The sequence below is a fragment of the Triturus cristatus genome, chromosome 8 (genome assembly GCF_964204655.1).
Source record: "Triturus cristatus chromosome 8, aTriCri1.1, whole genome shotgun sequence".
Classification (NCBI taxonomy): domain Eukaryota; kingdom Metazoa; phylum Chordata; class Amphibia; order Caudata; family Salamandridae; genus Triturus; species Triturus cristatus.
This window is the reverse complement of record NC_140591.1, coordinates 1,615,642,615-1,615,670,557: the sequence shown is the minus strand read 5'-3', so window position 1 is coordinate 1,615,670,557 and position 27,943 is coordinate 1,615,642,615. Positions and strand designations below refer to the sequence as shown.

Below are 27,943 nucleotides of genomic sequence, written 5' to 3'. Positions count from 1 at the left end.
TGTGATGATGCCCCAGTGGGTTACTGGTGTCTTATGATACCCCAGTGGGTTACTGGTGTCTGAATATACCCCAGTCTGTTGCTAGTGATTGATGATGCCGAAGAGGGGGTTTCTCTTCTTGGGCATAAGAGCTTCTCCCCTCTTGCTGCGAGCGCAGCGGTAAACACGAAATAATAAAATGGTCGTTACCATTTTATTATTCTGTGCGCCGCCGGCCGAGGGATTGGATGGTGGAGGCGGGGCAGATTCCTGCAGTTTGCAAGATGAGATTTTAGGCGTTCAAGTACACGTTTCAGAATGTCTGGCTGCCCTCAACCTGTCAATCTGACATGCGCACTTCAAAGCCATCAATCCCAGCCCTGCTAAACAGCTGAGGGATTGTAGGCATGGGCCCCCAGCCTCAAAATGAGTGCTGGATTAGCCTGCTCCAATCAATCCTTGATTGGATTCACGTGGCACAAGAAGGGAAGTCCTCCCTTTCCTTCCTGCTCCTCGTCACCCCCAGGATCGCACGGGGAGAAGCGCATCTGTTTGAAGTACCCGGCAGCGCGCAGCATTTATGGTGAGTGCTCCACCTTTAATTAATGTTGCCAGCCACCACTGGTTACCGGTGTCTGAATTTACCCCAGTCCGCTACTGGTGTCCGACGATACCCCAATGGTTTACTGCTGTCTAACAATACCCCAGTCGCTACTGGTGTCTGGTGATGCCGAGTTGGATGCTGGTATCTAATAATATCCCAGTGGGAACTGGTGTCTGATGATGCCCCGGGAGCTGGATATGTCAAATGGCGGCTGGAAGAATACTTGGGTCTAATGCTGCTCCTTTAATGTTGCTTCTCTCAGTATCCAGAGGGGATCTGGGTCTATTTTGCCCCTGTGTTTCTTCATTTGTTGTTGTATTCACGTTCAGTCTATCTATTCACAGTGATGTCGGCTGTACGCTTTCTCTGCTTCTTCTCATCTTGTGTCCACAGTCATCTAGTGACCATGTCTAATGTTAATCTTTCTCTCAACCATCCCTTCTTCATTGTCCTGTCCCATCTCACCCCCCCCCCCCTCATCTGTCCTATACCCGTCCCTGCAATTGGGGCCCCTTTTCTGCTTATCCTTCAATCTGTCCTACCTGTTCCTTGTTGTCCCTGTTATTGGACCCCTGACCTCTTCTCTTCTTTTTTGTCTCCATCTTAACCTGCTCCTCTCTGTCCTTTGTCTTGACCATACCTGTTCCTGTGTCCTTCCCCTCCGCTTTACCTGCTCCTCTCTGTCCTTTGTCTTGACCATACCTGTTCCTGTGTCCTTCCCCTCCGCTTTACCTGCTCCTCTCTGTCCTTTGTCTTGACCATACCTGTTCCTGTGTCCTTCCCCTCCGCTTTACCTGCTCCTCTCTGTCCTTTGTCTTGACCATACCTGTTCCTGTGTCCTTCCCCTCTGCTTTACCTGCTCCTCTCTCTGCTTTGTCTCCACCTTACCTGCTCCTCCTCCTTTGTCTCCAACTTACCTTCTCCTCCCCCCCTTTGTCTCCACATTACCTGCTCCTCTCTATCCTTTGTTTCCCCCTTATCTGCTTCTCTTTTCTTTGTCTCCACCTTACCTGCTCCTCTCTGTCCTTTGTCTTGACCATACCTGTTCCTGTGTCCTTCCCCTCCACTTTACCTGCTCCTCTCTCTGCTGTGTCTCCACCTTACCTGCACCTCCCCCCTTTGTCTCCACCTTACCTGCTCCTCCCCCCCTTGTCTCCACCTTACCTGCTCCTCCCCCCCTTGTCTCCACCTTACCTGCTCCTCCCCCCCTTGTCTCCACTTTACCTGCTCCTCTCTGTCCTTTGTTTCCCCTTTATCTGCCCCTTTCTGTCCTGTCTCCACCTTATCTGCTCCTCTCTGTTCTGTCCCCACCTTACCTGCTTCTCCCCCTTCGTATCCACTTTACCTGCTCCTCTCTGTCCTTTGTTTCCTCCTTTATCTGTGCCTCTCTGTCCTGTGTCTCCACCTTACCTGCTCCTCTCTGTCCTGTGTCTCCACCTTACCTGCTCCTCTCTGTCCTTTGTCTCCACCTTACCTGCTCCCCCCCTGTGTCTCCACCTTACCTGCTCCTCCCCCCTTTGTCTCCACCTTATCTGCTCCTCTGTGTCCTGTGTCTCCACTTTACCTGCTCCTTCCTGTCCTTTGTCTCCGCCTTACCCGCTCCTCTCTTTCCTTTGTCCCCACCTTACCTGCTCCTCTCTGTCCTTTGTTTCCCCCTTACCTGCTCCACTGTCCTTTGTCTCCACCTTAACTGCTCCTCTCTGTCCTTTGACTCCACCTTATCTGCTCCTTCCCGTCCTTGGTCTCCATCATACCGGTTCCTCTCTTTCCTTTTTGTCCACCTTATCCGCTCATCTGTGTCCTTTTTCTCCACCTTACCTGCTCCTCTCTGTCCTTTGTCGCCACCTTACTTGCTCATCTGTGTCCTTTTTCTCCACCTTACCTGCTGCTCTCCGTCCTGTTTCTCCACCTTACCTGCTCCTCTCCGTCCTCTGTCGCCACCATACCTTCTCCTCGGTCTCCACCGTACCTGCTCCTCTCCATCCTTTGACGCCACCTTACCTGCCCCTCTCTGTCTCCACCTTACCTGCTCATCTGTATCCTTTGTCTTTACCATACCTGCTCCTTTGTCTTGTATCTCCACTTTTCCTGCTCCTTGCTGTCCTTCATCTTGACCGTACCTGGTCCTGTGTCCTTCCCCTCCACCTTACTTTCTCCTCTCTCTCCCTTGCCTCCTCCTTACCTGAACCTTTTGTTTCCTTTCCGTGCACATTGCCTTCTCTCTGTTCTTTGCCTCCTCGTTACCCGCTCCTTTCTTCTTCCTTTGCCTGTACTGTACCTGCTCCTCCGTGTTTTTGTTTCTCATTTTTCAGGCTTTGGCAAACCTCCTCCATCCTCTGGAAGACCATTCATATCACCCAGCAAATCTGCAGCAAGCCGAATAGCCAGTCAGGCGGACATGCCACCAGGTATCATGGAATGCCCTGAGCCCTGACTGCCACCCCCCATTGGAGGCCGAAACATGTCTCATATCCATGTTTTCCATTCGCCTCATCCCTGCGTTATGAGTAGAGAGCAGTGGTCTAAACCTTAATGACCAGGTTTCTTTGTGAGTACACCACTCCGCTTCTTCACTCACCCCCAACAAACTCTGGCTTGTGGTCAGCGCGCTTCCTTCCAGCCAGTGCTAATGTCAAGCCTCGGGCTAGACTCGACCAATGCAGATATATTCAATGCATCTTGAAAACAGCTCATACAAGCTCACTTTTTGCGGTTGTAGAGCTAGTTGCATGAGTATTGTTGTTCTTTTTGCAGAACGTTTCACAGATGTTGAGGTGGTTGGGAATCTTGCAATCCTGATATCTGTAAATGGTTGATAATCGGTTGATGTAAATGCTTAGCAGACAGTTGTTCACAAGTGTCCCCAGGCCACTGCCTCCCAGGAGCACTGGAACAAGTGTGAGTAGCCGCACTGGTATTCTCAGGTCTGGCCTTTGAGACACCTTTGGCTGTGTTGCCAGACTATTATTTTAAAAAACACATGAATAATATAAATATGTACAAGGGCTTTTGGTCATTGGGAATCATCCAGTTATCTGTTAAATTGGCATTAACGTTTGGCGTCCACCTACCCCCGCGTACAGCCTGGGGCACTGGGTCAGCCCACTGTTAACATTGGTTCCCTTCACTTTCAATCACTGCGCAAAGCCTGTGCACATTGGTCCCATCTGCCTAAAAATTGTTCTTTTCGCTTACGAGGCAAAGATGATTCAAAGTGTGCTTTTTATTATTTTATTGTTATATGAAGTTTAAATGCCAAGTATTTGTTTTGCCTGCAATTTGGGTGCCCGGCCTGATGAGGATTTATTTTCTGTCTCGTTTTTTAAAGTTGTCGTTATATAAAGTTTACAAGTGGCTTATATTGTAGATGCCCGAGACTTGAATCCTTGGTTAGGTTGTGATTTATTCTGGTCTCTTTCCCAAATAATAAAACTAAGGACAGCATGGCACAAAAGCTTTCTGTTAACACTACTAGTAAAACAGCCACATCAGTGTTTCTTTTTTTCTTTTACATTATATTGCAAGCACATGACATCCACACTTGGGCAGTGACATTCCTTGTTTCTTTATATTTATGTGGCACATGCTTGCTATTTAAAGAAAATAAGCACTTCAACAGCTTGCCAAGTCCAGACCTGTTAGCTTTCTGATGGAAGTACCACTCCCCCCCCCCCCCACGCCCCCAATTAAGCCAAAAGTGCGTAACCTACTCCCACAGCCCCAAGTTAGCAAGACTTCTGTCTTTTTTGAGGTTCAGAGACTCAGCCATAAGGCTATGGTCGCTGGTCAGCGAAGACAGCCATGTATCCTGTGCTGGAGAGGTTCCGCTCTTCTCCCTCCCACACATGTTTGTAAGTATATGATACAGGGGACTTATTGCTTAAAATAATGGCATAGCCATGACAGAGAAAGCATCACTCTTCAAAGCATGGCTGCCCACAGTGTCACAAATACCCAAAAGGTGATGGGAGGAAAGCTTGCAAATAGTCCAGGCCACTGGTAATCACTCTTGGTAGCATTCCAACCCACTGTATGTTGCCACTGCCACTCTAGACAGAGGCCCACCGTAGGCAAATCAGTACTGACCCTGCTTCTCATGTGAACAATCCATTCCAAACTGCCAGGCGAGGTCCTCTCAAGAAGGTAAAACAAGCAACCTCACACTGTTCAGCCTTATTAGGACTCGTCGGACCTAGGGCTAAGGTGTAAAACAGAGATGCTATGTCGAGCTTACACATCTTAAACAGCATCCCTGTTCCCACTGCGGCAAAGGTTCGCTCTTTAGAACTGCTGATATTCTGGCCACTTAAGGGGAACTACCATGGGAATCCACCTCATGCCACCCCAAACTTTAGAGCACCTGCCGGGATCTGTGCGTCCTCACCAGTGAAGGTATGGGGTGTGGGCAGCGGGGTCACCCAGAGGTGCTACATAGGGCTAAGAGGGAAGATGGCTGTGAGCAGCCGGGCCTCACCTCCAAAGTTAGAGGTGTCGTCTCCGCAGAGAGCAATAAATAAATACATTCTCTGGCAGTGCACAAGGGGTTCGGTTTTGGTAGTTACTGTGGGAAGCCGTCTTTGCATGCTACATTAATGTTGATAGTGGCTCACTGCAGACTTCTTACATTGTAAATGTGTGGTACTCCCACTGGAGCCACCTTCATGTCACTGTGCACTAATGAGCAACTGTAGCATATAAGCCGCGTCGTTTATGCCAGGGATGTCCAGTGAAGGGCCGGGAGGGTGGTTAGTGCTAGAGTATCATACTTTTACTCTAAATCCAGCTCATTTGCAAAGCCACTGGTAACCCTGGAAATGTAGAATGGAACCACTTTCCAGGTCTTAGGAGCCATCTCCAGTTAGGTGCATAAACATTGTTTAGATTTCTTTTTTGGATAAATGCTTTTATCTAGTAGTTGAGAGATACTATTGCACGCCCAGCTTTCACTTGTTGAAGAATGGGAGGGTTTTGCTGGCTGAACCTTGGCTGAGTTTCTTGCAGTTTCTGAGTCTGTGTCATGGTCAGTGTTCACTTACAGCAATATTGCTGTCCGCTAATTGGAAGTCTGCATCAAGTTACACTTCATTTTTACTGCAGCACAGAGTGCTAATAAGAATGAGAATGACTATTATTAGTGGTGCTATTTTTTATTATGATCTGTAGTAGCATTGGAATTATTATTAGTATAGATATTAGTTGCATTAGTTGTATTAGTATTGGTTATAGTACTATTATTACTATAATCTTTACTATAAATATTGTTTTTATTATATGTATTGCGGTTATCTTTATTATTAGTTGTAGTGTCATCATGGTGATTAGTAACATTGTTATTGTTAGTTTTTGGAGTAGTGTTATCATGGTTATTAGTAACCTTGTTATTGTTAGTTGTAGTATCATCATGGTTATTAGCAGCATTGTTATTGTTAGTTTTTGGAGTACTATTATCATGGTTATTATTGATGTTATAATTAGCTGTAGTAGTGTTATCTTGTTTATTAGTAACATTGTTATTAGGTGTAGTAGCAGTATGGTGGTTATTAGTTTCATTCCTGTTATTAGTTGTTGTAGTAGTAGTATCATGGTTATTAGTGATGTTGGTATTAGCTGTAGTAGTACTAGTATTATCATGGTTAGTATTATTATGATTATTATTAGGCGTGTTATTAGTAATATTGTGGTTATTATTAGTATTGCTATTTGTTGTAGGAGTGGTATTGTCATGGTTAGTATCACTGTTATTGTTAGTTGTAGTAGTAGTAAGTAAGGTAGTATTTCTTTGATAGATTCATTAACCTCTTTTCAACATGCGTGGTCAGAGATTCGAATAAAAAGATAAAAGGCCGTGTGAGGTGTTTGATACTGGAGCCAGGCCTGGACAACTGTGGCTCGATCACCAGAATAGATTCACGTGTGTACCATACTAGGAAATGACGCATCGATGCACATAAGTGGACAAACCATGATAAAAAAAAGAAAACCTCATTCCTTCCTCAATAGAGTATTCAGTCCTTGATCTGGAAGAGCCAGTCTGGGGATTAAAGTGCCTAATGCTTTGTGTGTTTATATGGTAACGCCAACCAGTCCGGGAACTTTGCAGTGCCATCTCAAGGTCGGGTTCAAGCCAGGCTGAGTTGCTGCCAGATCGATGCTTTCGTTCTACTTCCAGAGTCCCTCAGATGGCAAATCAAGTTGGAAGAACACTTCATTTTTGGTCCTGTGCTCTTCCGGCATCTTGGAGGCTAGATTAAGAATCCTCGCAGCTTGACGTAGTAATTGTGCCGGATCTTCTCTTTGCAGGGCTGTTACTTCTGGATGTTGTTAAGGTGATGCTGAAAGAGGCCTTCTGGTGGCAATTAAAACTAGAGGAGCACGTCATATCAGGTGCTGTGCTCTTCCAGCTCCTAAAATGAAAGATTAAGGAACCTCACGGTCTTGCATGATAAATTCACCTGGTCCCTTGTTAGTAGGGCTATGTAATACTGCTGGATGACATGACCTATTTTGCAAGGATCTTAGAGATGGATGTAGGAGTTTTTGGCTGTGGTTTAGCATGGCTGGACACGTGCATAGTAGATGGAGCAGTGTTTCATTGGTGTATCTGCAAAGACGGCACTGGTTGGTTGGTCAAGTCTGCTTCCAGGATAGTACGAGGTCCTTAGATGAAAAGACGCTGAGGCAGATGAGCATCAAGTTGTGTTTCTTGGCCACAGAGAAGTAAGAAGACGGGTAGGACAGTGGGCCCCAGGCCACATACGATGGCATGACTGCCCACGCATGCCATTTACTCGCAAGTACAGACTTGTCTGTGAGGTTTGATAAAAGCTTGCCTCCTCTGTTGGTGATACGTTTGAAGGCAGCATATTCTATGGGGGTGTGCTAAGCTTCCTCTAATTGCAGCACTTTGATCGACCGCTGGATTAGAGGGAACAATTACTTATTTTCATGGGCCTGCTTTTCTATTTCCAACCAGCACTGGTGTGAGAGCGAATTCACTTTGGCTGAGCTCAGCCTCCAACACAATTCGACTAAAGCCTCATTCCTTGTTGGACCCTGGTGGTGCAGGCCGAACTCGAGCCTGATATGGGCTAGCGAGACATGATGTGGTATTGCAAAGAGTTTTTTGAAGAGGCTCAATTGTAGGGTGTTAAAGATCGCCACATCTTTCCCTTTGAGCAGTTCAGAGCCATAGGATATTGAATGCATGAATTTGACACCCACAAACTGAAGAAGATGGTGGGTTGAGGTGTTTTATGTCTTTTTTTGTAGGGTGTAGGGTTTTAAATGCAAACAACAGGGTGTTTGCAATAACTCGTCTTGATTGGAGAGGCTTATTGAGAGTTGAGTCTAGATGGACACTAAAATACTTGGAGCATTTCACCAGTTGGAGGGCATTGCCCTTGCCCAGCCTAGTGAATTTGAGCTGCATTTTGTTGTGTGGGCTTGAGAAGCACAGCACCTTGCTTGGTTTTGCTGAAACTGAGATCCAGCCTCAGGCTGGTGGTGTATCCCCATGATTGGTCTATCAAAAGCTACAGGCCGACTAGTGTTTTGTTGAGCAAGACAATGTCGTCTGCGTATTGCAAGCTTCTGAGTTCTTCCTGGCCTGGCGGTGGCAGGGGGGTCACTCAACACTCGGGCCAGGTGACTATCAAGGTCGGCCGTGTAAATATCAAATAAACTGGGGGCCAGTATACACCCCTGTTTTAGGTCTATGTTGGTGGAGTTTTTTGTGTGTTTCTTCGGCCGTCGCCGATTTTAATTTACACCCAAGTATTGGTAAAAAGAGTAATGATTGACTTCAGTAATTTTGCCAGCACCCCCCAGTGAGACATTTTTTTCCACAACTGAACCCGCTGGACTTTGTTGAAGGCTGCCTTTAAATTGATGAAGCAGGCGTAGAGCTTCCTGGATTTTGCTGTTACTTGATCAGCGAGTAAGACTATCACCAGCAGATTGGTTAATGTGCTCAATCGTAAAACGATTGACTGACTCCTCTAGGTCGATAGGTAAGTTCAAAGCGTAGATCTTGACTTCTATGTCGATTAAGGTGATTAATCTATAGTTGGCGGGCTTTGAATGCTTGCCATATTTATATATTGGTTGTAATATACTGCCTCACCAAGAATCCGGGATGGTGTTTGTTGACAAGGCATGGTTGAATAGCGGTGTTATTTGAGTGGCCCAAGGAGCTGTGGGGGTCATTTTTAAATAACACGTTTGGAAGGCCATTGGTCCCTGGTGCCTCCTCGGCCGTGAGCCTTTTCAAAGTATGTGCGACCTGTGTGTGGTTCATTGTGAGATGAAACGCTTCTGTTGATTGAGAACTTTGATAAGGCTGCCAATGGGCCTCTGCTTGCATTAGCGGGGACTGGTCCTGGTCGGCCTGATTGTAAGCTGCGACAATATGTGTTGTCCAGGCTGACTCTGTAATGCCTGGGATGTGGTGCTGGTGATGGCCATTTGCCAATTTGTTGATTTCAGCCCAGAAAGATGTAGAATTATTTTGTTTGCATGTATGAAGCAGTTTAGTCCAGAAGCTCATCATAGGGTTAAGTTTAGCTTCCCAGTTAGCATTTGTATAAGCTTGTTTCATTTTGACAATTTTGTTTTTGGTTTCCTCACAGAGTTGGTTGCCCAGTGGGAGAATATGTCTTAACGCCCTTTTAAGATGCCTTTTCATAATCCGTCGTTGTGGTGTGAACTATTTGGCCCGGATCGGACTCCGGCCGTGATTACTGAGAGGTTTCATTGTGAGGGCCTACATGAAGACCTCCAGGTCTGTACGGGCAAGATGCTGAAGGTTACACGTGTTGACTCTGATTTAAAGTGGAGGATGATGAAATCCATGATGCTCGCTGTCATCATATCCTTCCATGTGAGGCGCCTCGTATTGAACAACTGTGGGGATTAGGATAAACCTTTTACTTCTGGGTTCAGAGGTGGGGTGATCTCTGAAACAAATGTCTGGGCAGAATGATCATTCTCTAGTCTCGCTTTTATGGAAAGTTGGTAATTCCTACGAACAATTTGGAATATGCCAAACTGTAGTCTAAGGTGACATTTGCCCTGTCTGTCAATGTGGCGAAGGCTGCTGGTTGATCCAATGGGCTTTGCCCGTTTACTGTGTGAAAGCCCAGGGCTTCAAGTTCGATTATGCATGAGCTTCCACGTTGATTTGGTCTGGCCCGGCCGGGATTCTGATTTTCCTTTCCTCCCTGCTGCGGCCTCGATTGAGAGGCGCTCCCGGAGGTGAATCGGAGACGGAGAGCAGAGCCTTGACGGGGGCTAACTTTGCTGGCCTGGTCTTCCCCGCTCTGGTCCACCGTGGCTGCATTGGCGGCTTCAAAGACCCTTGAGGCTTCCGGCTTGCGGCCCCACCCTTAGAATGGAGCCGTGGTGTTGATACAGATGTTGGATGCCCCAGGTTCTAATGCCCCATTGCACCACATTTTACTGGAAGGAAGGCGGGTGGTGCTGTGTAGGCGGGTGGTGCTGTGTATGAGCTAAGTGATGGGAGTGGGGTAGAGAAGCACTCCCATAACCTTGGTGCTCAGTCTCAATTACTCAGCATCTTCTGGAGCCTGCAGTACATAATTTCTGGATACCTGGTATATCATACAAATCTACAGGACTTGTGCTATTCAGTGACCAGCAATCTGATGATCGTGTATCCAGAACTCCCAGTATAGGTGAGAGCTGCCTAGTTGAGTGCTTTACTTTGTGTCTCTCACGTGTCTGTGACGAGGTACGGTGGCTTGGTGCAGGGTGGTGGGAGAAGCAGTAGGCATAGAGGCCTCTGCTAAAGGCACACCTGCGGAAGCGGCTCAGATAGGACTGGGTGCGGCTTGCGGAGATGGAGTATTAGCATTCCTGATACCAACTGAATCCTTGCCATTTTGCATGGGAGACCATTCTAATGATAAAAAACATGACAGAGCTACTCCTCAATCAGGAATTACAGCTTAAAAGTGTAATAAGGAATTCATACTGTTATCATATGAGAGGAGTAGGCAAGTGGTAAAGTGCTCAGAGTCGTAAGGCCAACAAAAACAATCAGCAAAAAGAGGAAGTAAGGAGGCAAAAAGTTTGGGGGAAGACCACCATAAGGCTAACAGGTATAACAGTTTTGTACAGAAAAGGCCTTTTTGTTTGCAACATCGGGATTACTTGAAGCTCTTGGAGGGCTGCGTATCAGATATGGAATATCTAAAGAAGTGTCAGAGAGAGGGAAGGTGTTTATATAGTGCACTCATTCAGCACCAATCATCCAAGTGAGTAAAGATGTTTATATGGTGTGTTTATTCGGCACAAATTATCCGAGTAAGTGAAGGTGTTTATATAGTGTGTTCATTCAGCATAAACCATCTGCAGGCACCTTCAACCCAACCATTGAAACCCAGCAAAAAAAGAGTTTGACGAAGTGCCGAAAAAACAACAATGACTACAAACCATGTCTAAAAGCCATGGTGATTTATGTCTTGCCTGTGAGTAAGTGGAAGATGATTTTAGATCAGATGGTCGTATATACAAACAGTTCTTTTACTTATCCGGAATTATATCAAAGTAGAAAGAGGTTAAACACATGAGCTCTATGCCATAGATTTCCTCCCCACCACCAAGGTAACAACGTTCTTCTCCACCACTAAATGCTGTAGCAGAGATGGTGGAAGTTCTCTTCTCCGTAAAGAACAGAACAGCGCAGTAGCCTATGCACTCATTGGTGAGAGGGTCTGCACATTTGCCTGGGGGAGATTAAGGTAAAAAAACACTAAACGAATGCAGTTTAGAACAAAATAGTCCTCCATAGTCACTGTTACTTGTCCTACTTGAGACACATCTTTACCCTTTCAGCACTTGGGGACCTTCAGTGGCATACTTCTGGACGTGGTCCTTTTTTGTCTACCTTTGGGATGCACCTTCATAGGGATTCCTTGGGATGAGTCTATTGTTGTAGACTGGCCTCTCTCTTTTTTTACCACAGTGATGAATCCTTCACTTGCATACCATCGGGCTAGCTTCTGTTTTGTCTGTGTTCATTGACCTACTGTTGTATCGTGCATCAGCCCATGTCTTGTGCCACCCTGGTGCTGTGTCTTTGTCTTAAGGGTCTTTCTGGTACTTTTTGGAGCAGTGAAGGTTTACTTACCAATGCCTTTCTATGTTCCACCTTCCACATCTGTCGATTAGATCAATTTCATCTATGGCTGATTAGAATATCATTATTGACCCAAGTGAGGCCTGCAAAGTATATGTATGTCTTAATCTATAAATGAATCAGAATAAACCACTCTGACACAGTGACCTCTTATTACTAAAGCATGTGTACTCGATCTCTCCACCTACACCCAAGATGGGTCTTTGATTGGTCTCTACCCATGGAAAGGGCTCTTGGGATGGGTTCTTCACTGACCTATGCGTGTTTGCTGTTCTTGAAGTGGGTCATTCCCGGACTTATCCATGATTGCTCTTGAGATGGGTCCTTTATGGATCTATGCTTGAGATGGGCCTTTCAATGGTCCACACTTGGAATGACTCCTTCATTTGCTTACCTTTGGGATGGGTCAGTTATGGTCCTGCCCCTAGGTTGGGTCCTTTACTGTTCTACCCTTGTGATGGGGTCCTTCAACAGTTTACATCTGGGCTGTTGGCTACTAATTTATCTACGTCATGTATGTGTCCATCTTTGATCTACATCCGGAGCAGGCGTTTAGTTACTAATTTACGACTTCTTCAGTGATCATTATTTGGAATGAATCAAATGTGGGTTTTGTGAAACAAACACAAGTTGTGGTGGGTCTATTAATGTATGGATAGAACTATTTGTCAAGTGTATAACATGGTTTGGAAACAGATAACCATGCACTATGAGTCATGTGCAGTGTAAAAAAGCGTTAAACTACAACCCTCCCCCCCCGAGATTCTCATAAGAGTCTTCCATCATAATGTTATATCAACTATTTTTTTAAAATTTTATTTTAAGAGTTTTTGGTGTAGCAGCTCTGAACACCAAAGAGGGGCTGAACACTTTACACCACAGGGTAATAGAATAAGAGCTTGTGTAGTCTTTCAAGTGGAACACAAATGACATGATACGTACATTATTGGGTCAAGTGAGGGGTGTCTACATTTATGGTTGGCAGCAGTATAGCTCTACAGCTTTTAAAAGCTATAGTCTGCAATGAAGAAACATCTATAGAGTGCAGCAGTACTGGAGTAAGGTACATGTAGTGTGTATATTTGTAGTAAGAAGCAGTTTGGGAAAAGGTGGGCGAGGCTGCGGTTAGTAGTGGAGTTCACTTGAACCTCTATGTAGTGATAGGAGTTTGACATAGTGTGTCTAGTGGTGCTGCACCTGACAGGTTTCATACATCTAAGAGTTTGGCATAGTGTATCAAGTGGTGGTGTGGCTGATGGGTTTCATACATCTGAGAGTTTGACCTTGAGTGTCTAGTGGTGCTGCACCTGACGGGTTTCATACATCTGAGAGTTTGACGTAGTGCGTATAGTGGTGCTGCACCTGACGGGCTTCATACATCTGAGAGTTTGACGTACTGTGCCCAGTGGTGCTGCACCCGACGGGTTTCCTATATCTGAGACTTTGACGTAGTGTGTCCAGTGGTGCTGCACCCGGTGGGTTTCCTACATCTGAGAGTTTGACCTAGTGTGTCCGGTGGTGCTGCACCTGATGGGTTTCATACATCTCAGAGTTTGACGTAGTGTGTCTAGTGGTGCTGCACCGGACTGGCTTCATACATCTGAGAGTTTGACATAGTGTGTGCAGTGGTGCTGCACCTGACTGGTTTCATACATCTAAGAGTTTGACATAGTGTGTCTAGTGGTGCTACACCTGACAGGTTTCCTACATCTAAGAGTTTGACGTAGTGTGTCTAGTGGTGGTGTGGCTGATGGGTTTCCTACATCTAAGAGTTTGACGTAGTGTGTCTAGTGGTGGTGTGGCTGATGGGTTTCATACATCTTAGAGTTTGACCTAGCGTGTCTAGTGGTGCTACACTTGACTTGTTTCATACATCTATGGGTTTGACCTAGTGTGTGTAGTGGTGCTGCACCTGACAGGTTTCATACATCTGAGAGTTTGACCTAGCGCGTCTAGTGGTGCTGCACCTGACGGGTTTCATACATCTGAGAGTTTGACGTAGTGTGTCTAGTGATGGTGCACCTGACGGGGTTCATACATCTCAGAGTTTGACATAGTGTGTCTAGTGGTGCTGCACCTAACAGGTTTTATATAGCTAAGGGTTTGACGTAGTGTGTCTAAAGGTGCTGCACCTGACAGGTTTCCTACATCTAAGAGTTTGACGTAGTGTGTCTAGTGGTGGTGTGGCTGATGGGTTTCATACATCTTAGAGTTTGACCTAGTGTCTAGTGGTGCTGCACTTGACTTGTTTCATACATCTATGGGTTTGACCTAGTGTGTGTAGTGGTGCTGCACCTGACAGGTTTCATACATCTGAGAGTTTGACATTTTTTGTCTAGTGGTGCTGCACCTGATGGGTTTCATACATCTGAGAGTTTGACGTAGTGTGTCCAGTGGTGCTGCACCTGATGGGTTTCCTACATCTGAAAGTTTGGCATAGTGTGTCCAATGGTGCTGCACCTGACGGGTTTCCTACATCTGAAAGTTTGACGTAGTGTGTCCAGTGGTGCTGCACCTGACTGGTTTCATACATCTGAGAGTTTGAGACACTGTGTCTAGTGGTGCTGCACCTGACGGGTTTCATACATCTGAGAGTTTGACGTAGTGTGTCAAGTGGTGGTGTGGCTGATGGGTTTCATACATCTATGGGTTTGACCTAGTGTTTGTAGTGGTGCTGCACTTGACGGGTTTCATACATCTGAGAGTTTGACCTAGAGTGTCTAGTGGTGCTGTAACTGACTGGTTTCATACATCTATGGGTTTGACCTAGTGTTTGTAGTGGTGCTGCACTTGACGGGTTTCATACATCTGAGAGTTTGACGTAGTGTGTCTAGTGGTGCTGCACCTGACGGGTTTCATACATCTGAGAGTTTGAGGTAGTGTGTCTAGTGGTGCTGCACCCAACGGGTTTCCTACATCCCAGAGTTTGACGTAGTGTGTCCGGTGGTGCTGCACCCAACGGGTTTCCTACATCTGAGACTTTGACGTAGTGTGCCCAGTGGTGCTGCACCTGACGGGTTTCATACATTTGAGAGTTTGAGCTAGTGTATCCAGTGGTGCTGCACCCGCCGGGTTTCATACATCTGAGAGTTTGACGTAATGCGTCCAGTGGTGCTGCACACCGCGGGTTTCATACATCTGAAAGTTTGACGTAGAGTGTCCAGTGATGCTGCACCTGACTGGTTTCATACATCGGAGAGTTTGACGTACTGTGTCCAGTGGTGCTGTATCTGACTGGCTGTATCTGACTGGTTTCATACATCTGAGAGTTTGCCGTAGTGTGTCCGGTGGTGCTGCACCCAACGGGTTTCATACATCTGAGAGTTTGACATAGTGTGTCTAGTGGTGCTGCACCTGATGGGTTTCATACATCTGAGAGTTTGGCGTAGTGTGTCCAGTGGTGCTGCACCCAACGGGTTTCATACATCTAAGAGTTTGACCTAGCGTGTCTAGTGGTGCTGCACCTAACAGGTTTTATATAGCTAAGGGTTTGACGTAGTGTGTCTAGTGGTGGTGTGGCTGATGGGTTTCCTACATCTAAGAGTTTGACCTAGCGTGTCTAGTGGTGCTGCACTTGACTTGTTTCATACATCTATGGGTTTGACCTAGTGTGTGTAGTGGTGCTGCACCTGACTGGTTTCATACATCTGAGAGTTTGACATTTTTTGTCTAGTGGTGCTGCACCTGACGGGTTTCATACATCTGAGAGTTTGACGTAGTGTGTCCAGTGGTGCTGCACCTGACGGGTTTCCTACATCTGAAAGTTTGGCATAGTGTGTCCAATGGTGCTGCACCTGACGGGTTTCCTACATCTGAAAGTTTGACGTAGTGTGTCCAGTGGTGGTGCACCTGACTGGTTTCATACATCTGAGAGTTTGACGTACTGTGTCCAGTGGTGCTGCACCTACTGGTTTCATACATCTAAGAGTTTGACACACTGTGTCTAGTGGTGCTGCACCTGACGGGTTTCATACATCTGAGAGTTTGACGTAGTGTGTCAAGTGGTGCTGCACCTGATGGGTTTCATACATCTGAGAGTTTGACCTAGAGTGTCTAGTGGTGCTGTACCTGACTGGTTTCATACATCTATGGTTTTGACCTAGTGTTTGTAGTGGTGCTGCACCTGACGGGTTTCATACATCTGAGAGTTTGACCTAGAGTGTCTAGTGGTGCTGTACCTGACTGGTTTCATACATCTATGGGTTTGACCTAGTGTTTGTAGTGATACTGCACCCAACGGGTTTCCTACATCCCAGAGTTTGACGTAGTGTGTCCGGTGGTGCTGCACCCAACGGGTTTCCTACATCTGAGACTTTGACGTAGTGTGTCCAGTGGTGCTGCACCTGACGGGTTTCATACATTTGAGAGTTTGACCTAGTGTATCCAGTGGTGCTGCACCCGACGGGTTTCATACATCTGAGAGTTTGACGTAGTGTCCGGTGGTGCTGCACCCGACGGGTTTCATACATCTGAGAGTTTGACGTAGTGTGTCTAGTGGTGCTGCACCTGACTGTTTTCATACATCTGAGAGTTTGACGTAATGTGTCCAGTGGTGCTGCACCTGACTGGTTTCATACATCGGAGAGTTTGACCTAGTGTGTCCAGTGATGATGCACCCGATGGGTTTCATACATCTGGGAGTTTGACGTAATGCGTCCAGTGGTGCTGCACACCGCGGGTTTCATACATCTGAGAGTTTGACCCAGTGTGTCTAGTGGTGGTCCACGTGACGGGTTTCATACATCTGAGAGTTTGACCTAGTGTGTCCAGTGGTGCTGCACCCAACGGGTTTCATACACCTGAGAGTTTAACCTAGCGTGTCTAGTGGTGCTGCACCTAACAGGTTTTATATAGCTAAGGGTTTGACGTAGTGTGTCTAGTGGTGCTACACCTGACAGGTTTCCTACATCTAAGAGTTTGACGTAGTGTGTCTAGTGGTGGTGTGGCTGATGGGTTTCCTACATCTAAGAGTTTGACGTAGTGTGTCTAGTGGTGGTGCACCTGACGGGTTTCATACATCTGAGAGTTTGGCGTAGTGTGTCCAGTGGTGCTGCACCCAACGGGTTTCATACATCTGAGAGTTTGACATAGTGTGTCCAGTGATGCTGCACCTGACTGGTTTCATACATCGGAGAGTTTGACGTACTGTGTCCAGTGGTGCTGTATCTGACTGGTTTCATACATCTGAGAGTTTGGCGTAGTGTGTCCAGTGGTGCTGCACCCAACGGGTTTCATACATCTGAGAGTTTGACATAGTGTGTCTAGTGGTGCTGCACCTGACGGGTTTCATACATCTGAGAGTTTGGCGTAGTGTGTCCAGTGGTGCTGCACCCAACGGGTTTCATACATCTGAGAGTTTGACATAGTGTGTCCAGTGGTGCTGCACCCAACGGGTTTCCTACATCCCAGAGTTTGACGTAGTGTGTCCGGTGGTGCTGCACCCAACGGGTTTCCTACATCTGAGACTTTGACGTAGTGTGTCCAGTGGTGCTGCACCCGACAAGTTTCATACATCTGAGAGTTTAACGTACTGTGTCCAGTGGTGCTGCACCCGATTGGTTTCCTACATCCCAGAGTTTGACCTAGTGTGTCCAGTGATGATGCACCCGATGGGTTTCATACATCTGAGAGTTTGACGTAGAGTCCGGTGGTGCTGCACCTGACTGGTTTCATACAATCGAGAGTTTGACCTAGTGTGTCCAGTGATGATGCACCCGACGGGTTTCGTACATCTGAGAGATTGACGTAATGCGTCCAGTGGTGCTGCACACCGCAGGTTTCATACATCTGAGAGTTTGGCCTAGTGTGTCCAGTGATGCTGCACATGACTGGTTTCATACATCGGAGAGTTTGACGTACTGTGTCCAGTGGTGCTGTATCTGACTGGTTTCATACATCTGAGAGTTTGACGTAGTATTTCTAGTAGGGCTGCACCTGTTGGGTTTCACACATCTGAGAGTTTGACCTTGTGTGTCTAGTGGTAGTGCACCTGACGGGTTTTCATACATCTGAGAGTTTGACATAGTGTGTGCAGTGGTGCTGCACTTGACGTGTTTCATACACCTAAGAGTTTGACGTAGTGTGTCTAGTGGTGAGGCACCTGATGGGTTTCATACATCCAAGACTTTGCTGCAGTGTGTCTAGTGGTGCTTCACATGACGGGTTTCATACATCTATGGGTTTGACGTAGTGTGTCCAGTGGTGCTGCACCTGACTGGTTTCATACATCTGAGAGTTTGACGTAGTGTGTCTGGTGTTGCTGCACCCGGCAGTTTTCATACATCTCAGGGTTTGACCTAGTGTGTCCAGTGATGATGCACCCGACGGGTTTCATACATCTGAGAGTTTGAATTAGTGCGTCCAGTGGTGCTGCACACCGCGGGTTTCATACATCTGAGAGTTTGACCCAGTGTGTCTAGTGGTGGTCCACGTGACTGGTTTCATACATCTGAGAGTTTGACCTAGTGTGTCCGGTGATGCTGCACCCAACGGGTTTCATACATCTGAGAGTTTGACGTAGTGTGTCCAGTGATGCTGTACCTGACTGGTTTCATACAACTGAGAGTTTGACGTACTGTGTCCAGTGGTGCTGCACCTGACTGGCTTCATACATCTGAGAGTTTGGCTTGGTGTGTAGTGATACTGCACCTGACAGGTTTACATACATCTGAGAGTTTGACATAGTGTGTGCAGTGGTGCTGCACCTGACGGGTTTCATACATCTAACAGTTTGACCTAGCGTGTCTAGTGGTTCTGCACCTGACGGGTTTCATACATCTAACAGTTTGACCTAGCGTGTCTAGTGGTTCTGCACCTGACGGGTTTCATACATCTAAGAGTTTGACCAAGCGTGTCTAGTGGTGCTGCACTTGACTTGTTTCATACATCTGTGGGTTTGACCTAGTGTGTGTAGTGGTGCTGCACCTGACAGGTTTCATACATCTGAGAGTTTGACCTAGTGTGTCTAGTGGTGCAGCACCTGACGGGTTTCATACATCTGAGAGTTTCACGTAGTGTGTCTAGTGATGGTGCACCTGACGGGGTTCATACATCTCAGAGTTTGACATAGTGTGTCTAGTGGTGCTGCACCTGACTGGTTTCATACATCTAAGAGTTTGACCTAGTGTGTCTTGTGGTGCTGCACCGAACAGGTTTTATATAGCTAAGGGTTTGACGTAGTGTGTCTAAAGGTGCTGCACCTGACGGGTTTCATTCATCTGAGAGTTTGACATAGTGTGTCTAGTGGTGCTACACCTGACAGGTTTCCTACATCTAAGAGTTTGACGTAGTGTGTCTAGTGGTGCTGCACCTGACAGGTTTCCTACATCTAAGAGTTTGACGTAGTGTGTCTAGTGGTGGTGTGGCTGACAGGTTTCCTACATCTAAGAGTTTGCCCTAGAGTGTCTAGTGGTGCTGCACTTGACTTGTTTCATACATCTATGGGTTTGACCTAGTGTGTGTAGTGGTGCTGCACCTGACAGGTTTCATACATCTGAGAGTTTGACATTTTTTGTCTAGGGGTGCTGCACCTGACGGGTTTCATACATCTGAGAGTTTGACGTAGTGTATCCAGTGGTGCTGCACCTGACGGGTTTCCTACATCTGAAAATTTGGCATAGTGTGTCCAATGGTGCTGCACCTGACGGGTTTCCTACATCTGAGAGTTTGACGTAGTGTGTCCAGTGGTGCTGCACCTACTGGTTTCATACGTTTGAGAGTTTGACGTAGTATTTCTAGTGGTGCTGCACCTGTCGGGTTTCATACATCTGAGCGTTTGATCTTGTGTGTCTAGTGGTAGTGCACCTGACAGGTTTTCATACATCTGAGAGTTTGACATAGTGTGTGCAGTGGTGATGCACCTGACGGGTTTCATACATCTAAAAGTTTGATGTAGTGTGTATAGTGGTGGTGCACATGATGGGTTTCATACATCTAAGACTCTGCCGCAGTGTGTCTAGTGGTGCTGCACCGGACGGGTTTCATACATCTGAGAGTTTGACGTAGTGTGTCAAGTGGTGCTGCACCTGATGGGTTTCATACATCTGAGAGTTTGACCTAGAGTGTCTAGTGGTGCTGTACCTGACTGGTTTCATACATCTATGGGTTTGACCTAGTGTTTGTAGTGGTGCTGCACTTGATGGGTTTCATACATCTGAGAGTTTGACGTAGTGTGTCTAGTGGTGCTGCACCTGACGGATTTCATACATCTGAGACTTTGACGTAGTGTGTCCAGTGGTGCTGCGCCCAACGGGTTTCCTACATCCCAGAGTTTGACGTAGTGTGTCCGGTGGTGCTGCACCCAAGGGGTTTCCTACATCTGAGACTTTGACGTAGTGTGTCCAGTGGTGCTGTACCCGACAGGTTTCATACATCTGAGAGTTTAACCTACTGTGTCCGGTGGTGCTGCACCCGACTGGTTTCCTACATCCCAGAGTTTGACCTAGTGTGTCCAGTGATGATGCACCCGACGAGTTTCATACATCTGAGAGTTTGACGTAGTGTGTCTAGTGGTGCTGCACCTGACTGGTTTCATACATCGGAGAGTTTGACCTAGTGTGTCCAGTGATGATGCACCCGACGGGTTTCATACATCTGAGAGTTTGACGTAATGCGTCCAGTGGTGCTGCACACCGCGGGTTTCATACATCTGAAAGTTTGACGTAGTGTGTCCAGTGATGCTGCACCTGACTGGTTTCATACATCGGAGAGTTTGACGTACTGTGTCCAGTGGTGCTGTATCTGACTGGTTTCATACATCGGAGAGTTTGACGTACTGTGTCCAGTGGTGCTGTATCTGACTGGTTTCATACATCGGAGAGTTTGACGTACTGTGTCCAGTGGTGCTGTATCTGACTGGTTTCATACATCGGAGAGTTTGACGTACTGTGTCCAGTGGTGCTGTATCTGACTGGTTTCATACATCGGAGAGTTTGACGTACTGTGTCCAGAGGTGCTGTATCTGACTGGTTTCATACATCTGAGAGTTTGACGTAGTATTTCTAGTAGGGCTGCACCTGTTGGGTTTCATACATCTGAGAGTTTGACCTTGTGTGTCTAGTGGTGCTGCACCTGACGGGTTTTCATACATCTGAGAGTTTGACATAGTGTGTCCAGTGGTGCTGCACCTGACTGGTTTCATACATCGGAGAGTTTGACGTACTGTGTCCAGTGGTGCTGTATCTGACTGGTTTCATACATCTGAGAGTTTGACAGTGTGTCCAGTGGTGCTGTATCTGACTGGTTTCATACATCGGAGAGTTTGACGTACTGTGTCCAGTGGTGCTGTATCTGACTGGTTTCATACATCGGAGAGTTTGACGTAGTATTTCTAGTAGGGCTGCACCTGTTGGGTTTCATACATCTGAGAGTTTGACCTTGTGTGTCTAGTGGTGCTGCACCTGACGGGTTTTCATACATCTGAGAGTTTGACATAGTGTGTCCAGTGGTGCTGCACCTGACTGGTTTCATACATCGGAGAGTTTGACGTACTGTGTCCAGTGGTGCTGTATCTGACTGGTTTCATACATCTGAGAGTTTGACATAGTGTGCCCAGTGGTGCTGTATCTGACTGGTTTCATACATCGGAGAGTTTGATGTACTGTGTCCAGTGGTGCTGTATCTGACTGGTTTCATACATCGGAGAGTTTGACGTACTGTGTCCAGTGGTGCTGTATCTGACTGGTTTCATACATCTGAGAGTTTGACGTAGTATTTCTAGTAGGGCTGCACCTGTTGGGTTTCATACATCTGAGAGTTTGACCTTGTGTGTCTAGTGGTGCTGCACCTGACGGGTTTTCATACATCTGTGAGTTTGACATAGTGTGTCCAGTGGTGCTGCACCTGACTGGTTTCATACATCTGAGAGTTTGACATAGTGTGTCCAGTGGTGCTGCACCTGACGGGCTTCATACATCTGAGAGTTTGACATAGTGTGTCCAGTGGTGCTGCACCTGACGGGCTTCATACATCTGAGAGTTTGACATAGTGTGTCTAGTGGTGAGGCACCTGATGGTTTTCATACATCCAAGACTTTGCTGCAGTGTGTCCAGTGGTGCTGCACCTGACTGGTTTCATACATCTGAGAGTTTGATGTAGTGTGTCTGGTGTTGCTGCACCCGGCGGTTTTCATACATCTGAGAGTTTGACGTAGTGCGTCCAGTGGTGCAGCACACCGTGGGTTTTCATATATCTGAGAGTTTGACCTAGTGTGTCCGGTGATGCTGCACCCAACGGATTTTATAAATCAGAGTTTGACGTAGTGCGTGCAGTGGTGCTGCACCCGACGGGTTTCATACATCTGAACTCGGCAGCAGGGCAGCAGTGTGAGTCTGTCAGCAGGCCTGAATGCAGTGAGCAGTGATGGAGCAGTTTTAGTTTGGTTTTGAAGTTTGCAATGAAGTAACAAGTCCTAGGGGCTGGAAGGGCATCTCAGTTGCACACTTCGTAAGCAGGTTCCCGGACACGCTGGAGAGGAGCTTGTCCTGTGTGAAGGATAGACCTCCTCTCCAGCCATTGAACAGCAAGCCCCCCAGCTCTTCGCACCTCCTTGGGCCCCCCACCACTGCTTGAGGTCCGCCTGATCCACCAGTCCCTGTGCTCCCTTACTCTGTTTCCTCTGCCTATGGGAGGAAGACGCTTTGGAGCTCAGGCGTGGCTCTCAGGGGAGTGCAGTGCCCTTACTTCAATTCCAGAGACTTTGGGGACACAGCGTGGACTTAAGAGCCCACGAACGTGCCCTACCTGGGCGATACTTCTGCAATTCACAGCAGCCACTTCATCATCATCAAAATAACTTTATTCGATTCTTGTGAATCATAAAAGTTTGCATACAAGATATATATAAAATTACAGTTAAAACATCTATAAAAAATGAACATATTCTTTCCAATAATTATTAATATACCAGCAAAACTCAATCAGTTTTAAAATTATTCCAACCTTCGACAACACAATTTATACTTTTAATTGATTCTTAAAAGGACCTACAATAAATATTAAATTAAATATTAAATTTCGATTCCTTTCACTGTTCATAGCGTTATCGGATTGAAAGTGCTACTCTAATAAAGCTAAGCACTGCACTACAGATTGCATCCGTAGATAATGATCTCAAATGATCAAAGCCCTCCATATAGGAACAAGGCCGAATGGCTTTCAATAAGGGCTTTATAAAGTGTGCTCTAGGTACTGCATACAATGAACAAAAGAACATAAAGCGCATTGTGCTCTGTTTGGCCATATTATTGCATGGACAGGGGGCTAGTCTCTCACACCAACCAACCTGTTTAGGATAGGCCGCTAAAAAGTTCAATGTGCCAAGTCTTGGTCTAGTCATCAGGAAACGCGATAAACCATCTGTATATATAAGAAATAGAAAGGGGGCAAGGATACAACCCTGGCTAACCCCCTCCGTGGAGGCAATTGGCCTGGACTTCTCTCCTCCTGGTCCAAAACGAACCGCTACAGAAGTAGCCTCATGCAACCTACGTAGGAGGGTGATTAGGGGTTCTTCAAAAACCATTCCCCCCCATCGGCGACCATAGCTTTCCCCTACTAACAGTGTCAAAAGCACTGGACAAGTCCATGAAGGCCACGTGAAACGAAACCCCCCTGGCCCTCATGTACTTGCCCATAATCAGGGACAAATAAAGACACTGTTCATATTGGGTGTTGGCTATCAAACCAGAGGCATCTGCCCACGCCTCCAATCGTGCCAAAATCACCCTCCCATGACTTTACAAGTGGCATCTATTAAGGAAATTGGCCTGAAGCATGTGGGGTCATTCCGGTTTCCTTTTTTAAAAATTGGTACTACCACTGCTTCCTTCCATGATGATGGAATGTGGCCAACTATTACCACTTTAAAAACATTAACTAGTAGAGACGCCCATAATTGAAGATTACTTTTAAGTAAGTCTAGGGGAACCCCATCTGGTCCTGGCGCTTTTAGAGATATGCCCTTGGATATCGCATATTCGACTTCACTTAGGGAAAGGGATAGACTTAATTTATTGGCAGATTGTGGATCAATAACTGTCTCATACCTTTGTTCTTGTATTGCTATTCCCCGAGGATTATTTTTTTTTTAATTGGCTTCCCAAGCTTCCCCTGTTATGGTCGAATCCATCATCAATATATACTTCAATCGGCTATTACAGCCATAAAAGAAGCCACAATACAACGTACAATTAAAAATACGAATAGTACAAAAAGTGCAGCCATAAAAACTATACAGAACACGGTAAAAAGCCTGCTATAACATACAGTGGAAGCAGAACCACTCTGTAATAAATAGCTCTCAATTTATTACAAAATAAGGGAAGAATCACGTATACATAAAATATACATTTCTGCATGCATACGGACTTCCAGAGCTCCGAAACATCCTCAAACACTGGATAAAATCACATTTCTGCCCCTGGCCCATTTTATATTACAGCAGCCACTTGCAGATACCCCTGCCCCACAGATGTGGTCTGAGCCTGCGGCGGTCCTCCAGGAGCTGAAGTCCAGTGGCAGGAGGTGCTGGCCTCTCACTTGTAGTCCAGTGGTAGGTTGTGCTGGCCTCTCAGGAGCTGAAGCCCAGTGGCGGGCTGTGCTGGCCTCTCAGGAGCTGAAGTCCAGTGGCGGGCTTTGCTGGCCTTTCAGGAGCTGAAGTCCAGTGACGCGGGGCGCTGCTGGCCTCTTAGGAGCTGAAGTTCAATGGCAGGGGGTGCTAGTGGCAGGGGATGCTGGCCTCTCACCTGAAGTCCAGTGGCAGGGGGTGCTGGCCTCTCACCTGAAGTCCAGTGGCTGGGGTGCTGGCCTCTCACCTGAAGTCCAGTGGCTGGGGTGCTGGCCTCTCACCTGAAGTCCAGTGGCTGGGGTGCTGGCCTCTCACCTGAAGTCCAGTGGCTGGGGTGCTGGCCTCTCACCTGAAGTCCAGTGGCTGGGGTGCTGGCTTCTCACCTGAAGTCCAGTGGCAGGGGTTGCTGGCCTCTCAGGAGCTGAAGTCCAGTGGCAGGGGGTGCTGGCCTCTCACCTGAAGTCCAGTGACAGGGAGGGGGTGCTGGCCTTTCACCTGAAGTCCAGTGGTGGGGTGTGCTGGCCTCAGGAGCTGAAGTCCAGTGGCTGGGGTGCTGGCCTCCCACCTGAAGTCCAGTGGCTGGGGTGCTGGCCTCTCACCTGAAGTCCAGTGGCAGGCGTTGCTGGCCTCTCAGGAGCTGAAGTCCAGTGGCAGGGGGTGCTGGCCTCTCACCTGAAGTCCAGTGACAGGGAGGGGGTGCTGGCCTTTCACCTGAAGTGCAGTGGTGGGGTGTGCTGGCCTCAGGAGCTGAAGTCCAGTGGCTGGGGTGCTGGCCTCCCACCTGAAGTCCAGTGGCAGGGGGTGCTGGCCTCCCACCTGAAGTCCAGTGGCAGAGGGTGCTGGCCTCTCACCGGAAGTCCAGTGGCAGAGAGGGGTGCTGGCCTCTCACCTGAAGGCCAGTGGTAGGGATGGGGGGGCTGGCCTCCCACCTGAAGTCCAGTGGCTGGGGTGCTGGCCTCCCACCTGAAGTCCAGTGGCTGGGGTGCTGGCCTCCCACCTGAAGTCCAGTGGCAGGGGGTGCTGGCCTCCCACCTGAAGTCCAGTGGCAGAGGGTGCTGGCCTCTCACCGGAAGTCCAGTGGCAGAGAGGGGTGCTGGCGTCTCACCTGAAGTCCAGTGGTAGGGAGGGGGTGCTGGCCTCCCACCTGAAGTCCAGTGGCAGGTGATGTTAATGGCAGGGGGGGGGGGTGCTGGCCTCTCACCAACAGTGGAAGTGATCTCGAGATCCACCTTGTCAATTGTCGTTAGGTTCCTTCCGGGTGGAGGTCTCACCTAGAAGCTGCCTCCCCCTCCCCCCCCACACACCTCTTCCTAGCTGCCTGTGACCAGAATGGGGTGGCCTCACCTGTCTCCACCCAGGTCACACTGACCCACCTTTGACTGAATGTTCTTGATAGTGTTGTGCTGTTGATTTGTAGACTGAACTTGTCTTGTCTTGCTTTATTTGTGGGGGTGCCCTGCTCTCAGGCTCCAACATGCACCAGTGCCACAGTAGCCCTTCCATGTCAGAGGAGCTGTCGCGGGGTCTGGCCTCAGGAGCTGAAGTCCAGTGGCAGGGGGTGCTGGCCTCCCACCTGAAGTCCAGTGGCAGAGGGTGCTGGCCTCTCACCGGAAGTCCAGTGGCTGGGGTGCTGGCCTCCCACCTGAAGTCCAGTGGCAGAGGGTGCTGGCCTCTCACCGGAAGTCCAGTGGCTGGGGTGCTGGCCTCCCACCTGAAGTCCAGTGGCAGAGGGTGCTGGCCTCTCACCGGAAGTCCAGTGGCTGGGGTGCTGGCCTCTCACCTGAAGTCCAGTGGCAGGGGGTGCTGGCCTCTCACCGGAAGTCCAGTGGCTGGGGTGCTGGCCTCTCACCTGAAGTCCAGTGGCAGGGGTTGCTGGCCTCTCAGGAGCTGAAGTCCAGTGGCAGAGGGTGCTGGCCTCTCACCGGAAGTCCAGTGGCTGGGGTGCTGGCCTCCCATCTGAAGTCCAGTGGCAGAGGGTGCTGGCCTCACACCTGAAGTCCAGTGGCTGGGTTGCTGGCCTCCCACCGGAAGTCCAGTGGCAGAGGGTGCTGGCCTCTCACCGGAAGTCCAGTGGCAGGCGATGTTAATGGCAGGGGGGTGGGGGGGTGCTGGCCTCTCGCCAACAGTGGAAGTGATCTCGAGATCCACCTTGTCAATTGTCGTTAGGTTCCTTCCGGGTGGAGGTCTCACCTAAAAGCTGCCTCCCCCCCACACACACACACCTCTTCCTAGCCGCCTGTGAGCAGAATGCGGTGGCGCTCACCTGTCTCCACCCAGGTCACACTGACCCACCTTTGACTGAATGTTCTTGATATTGTTGTGCTGTTGATTTGCAGACTGAACTTGTCTTGTCTTGCTTTATTTGTGGGGGTGTCCTGCTCTCAGGCTCCAACATGCACCAGTGCCACAGTAGCCCTTCCATGTCAGAGGAGCTGTCGCGGGGTCTGGCCGTGGAGAAGTTCGACGTCGTCAAAAAATGGGGCATTAACACATATAAGGTAAGGCCTTCTCTGACCTGCACCCCATCTACCCACCCCTCACCCATCCCTCTGCCGCCCACCCCCGCCCTGGCCTTTCCCCTCTGTACCTGCGGATACCGTGTTTTTAAATAGATCTGGTTTAAGTTGCTCGGTGGAAAGCAGTGGGCGCGGAAAGGCATCCCAAGCGAACAGGATAATGCATGCTGTCCATCATCCAGAAATGTATGCGACTGGGGGGTTCACGAGCGCCCTCCTCTTCATATGCATTTCTCAAATTGTCTTTGTTGTGCTGATCAATCATCAATCAGATTCGCGTTATAACGTTACAATAATTGCTTTCTATGTCTAGTGCTTGCTACTCCGGGTTGTCGTTTCGTAGCGCTGTACGTTGCTGTTACCCATGTTCCTTTGTAAATATGAGCGGCAGGGCTTGGATTGGGTTCATAGGCTGCAGGTGAACTCCCCTCACCCCGCCCCCCCCCCCCGTGCCCCCAGGTAGGAGCAGCGCGCGCTTAACTCGCGGAGCCGTCTACCCAGCAGCTAGTCTTAGCTTCTTTGGACTCCTTTTGTCCTTATCCTCAGCCTTCTGTATCGAGAGGATGCTGCTTTATGTGAAGATTGTGTTCACGCAGGTCTGACTCAAGCTATGGGCCTGTATCTCGTTTTACGCATCATTAATCATACACTATCAGTCCGCTTGAGGCCACTGGTCGCTTAGTCGCCCTTGCCATGTCTGGGGGTTGCATATTGAGTTATTCTGGCCTTGTTTATTTTCCTTTTGCTTAGTTTGCTGGTGGGACGGTTGATTGGACCTCAAGGACTGGGCAGCTTGTTTCTGTTTCTCCTGTAGTCGTTGCTGACTGTGCTGTTGGTCGGCGTGGGTGTGTGTTTTCTTTTTTCAGTGGTTGTGGTTGGTAATATTGGTTTTAATTAAGTCCTGTGTGTCTCCTCTTGCAGTGTTGCTGGTACAGCATAAAGAGAAGAGAGATGGTTTTAACAATAGCGGTCCTTTCAGTGCACTCTGCTCGCGGCATCGGTCAGTCCATGTATGTTTTCCTTTTGCATTATTTGCTGTTGATGTGTTCTTTGGAGGTGACATACCAGTGTCTTCCCATGTCAGTGTGCTGTTGGGGATGTAGCTAGGGTTGCTCTGTGTG

The 27,943-nt window shown here is 48.0% G+C and overlaps 1 protein-coding gene across 12 annotated transcripts in view; it reads left to right on the top strand.

Moving 5' to 3' along the window:
- The window catches only part of ARFIP2 (ARF interacting protein 2), a 286,324-nt gene that overhangs the window by 218,202 nt on the left and 40,179 nt on the right, over nt 1–27,943 (top strand). For all 12 annotated transcript variants that reach the window (XM_085623546.1, XM_085623544.1, XM_085623542.1 and 9 more), the window contains one exon: nt 26,692–26,804. In XM_085623546.1, the coding sequence (XP_085479672.1) occupies nt 26,692–26,804 (113 nt within the window). The remainder of the gene's footprint in view (nt 1–26,691; nt 26,805–27,943) is intronic.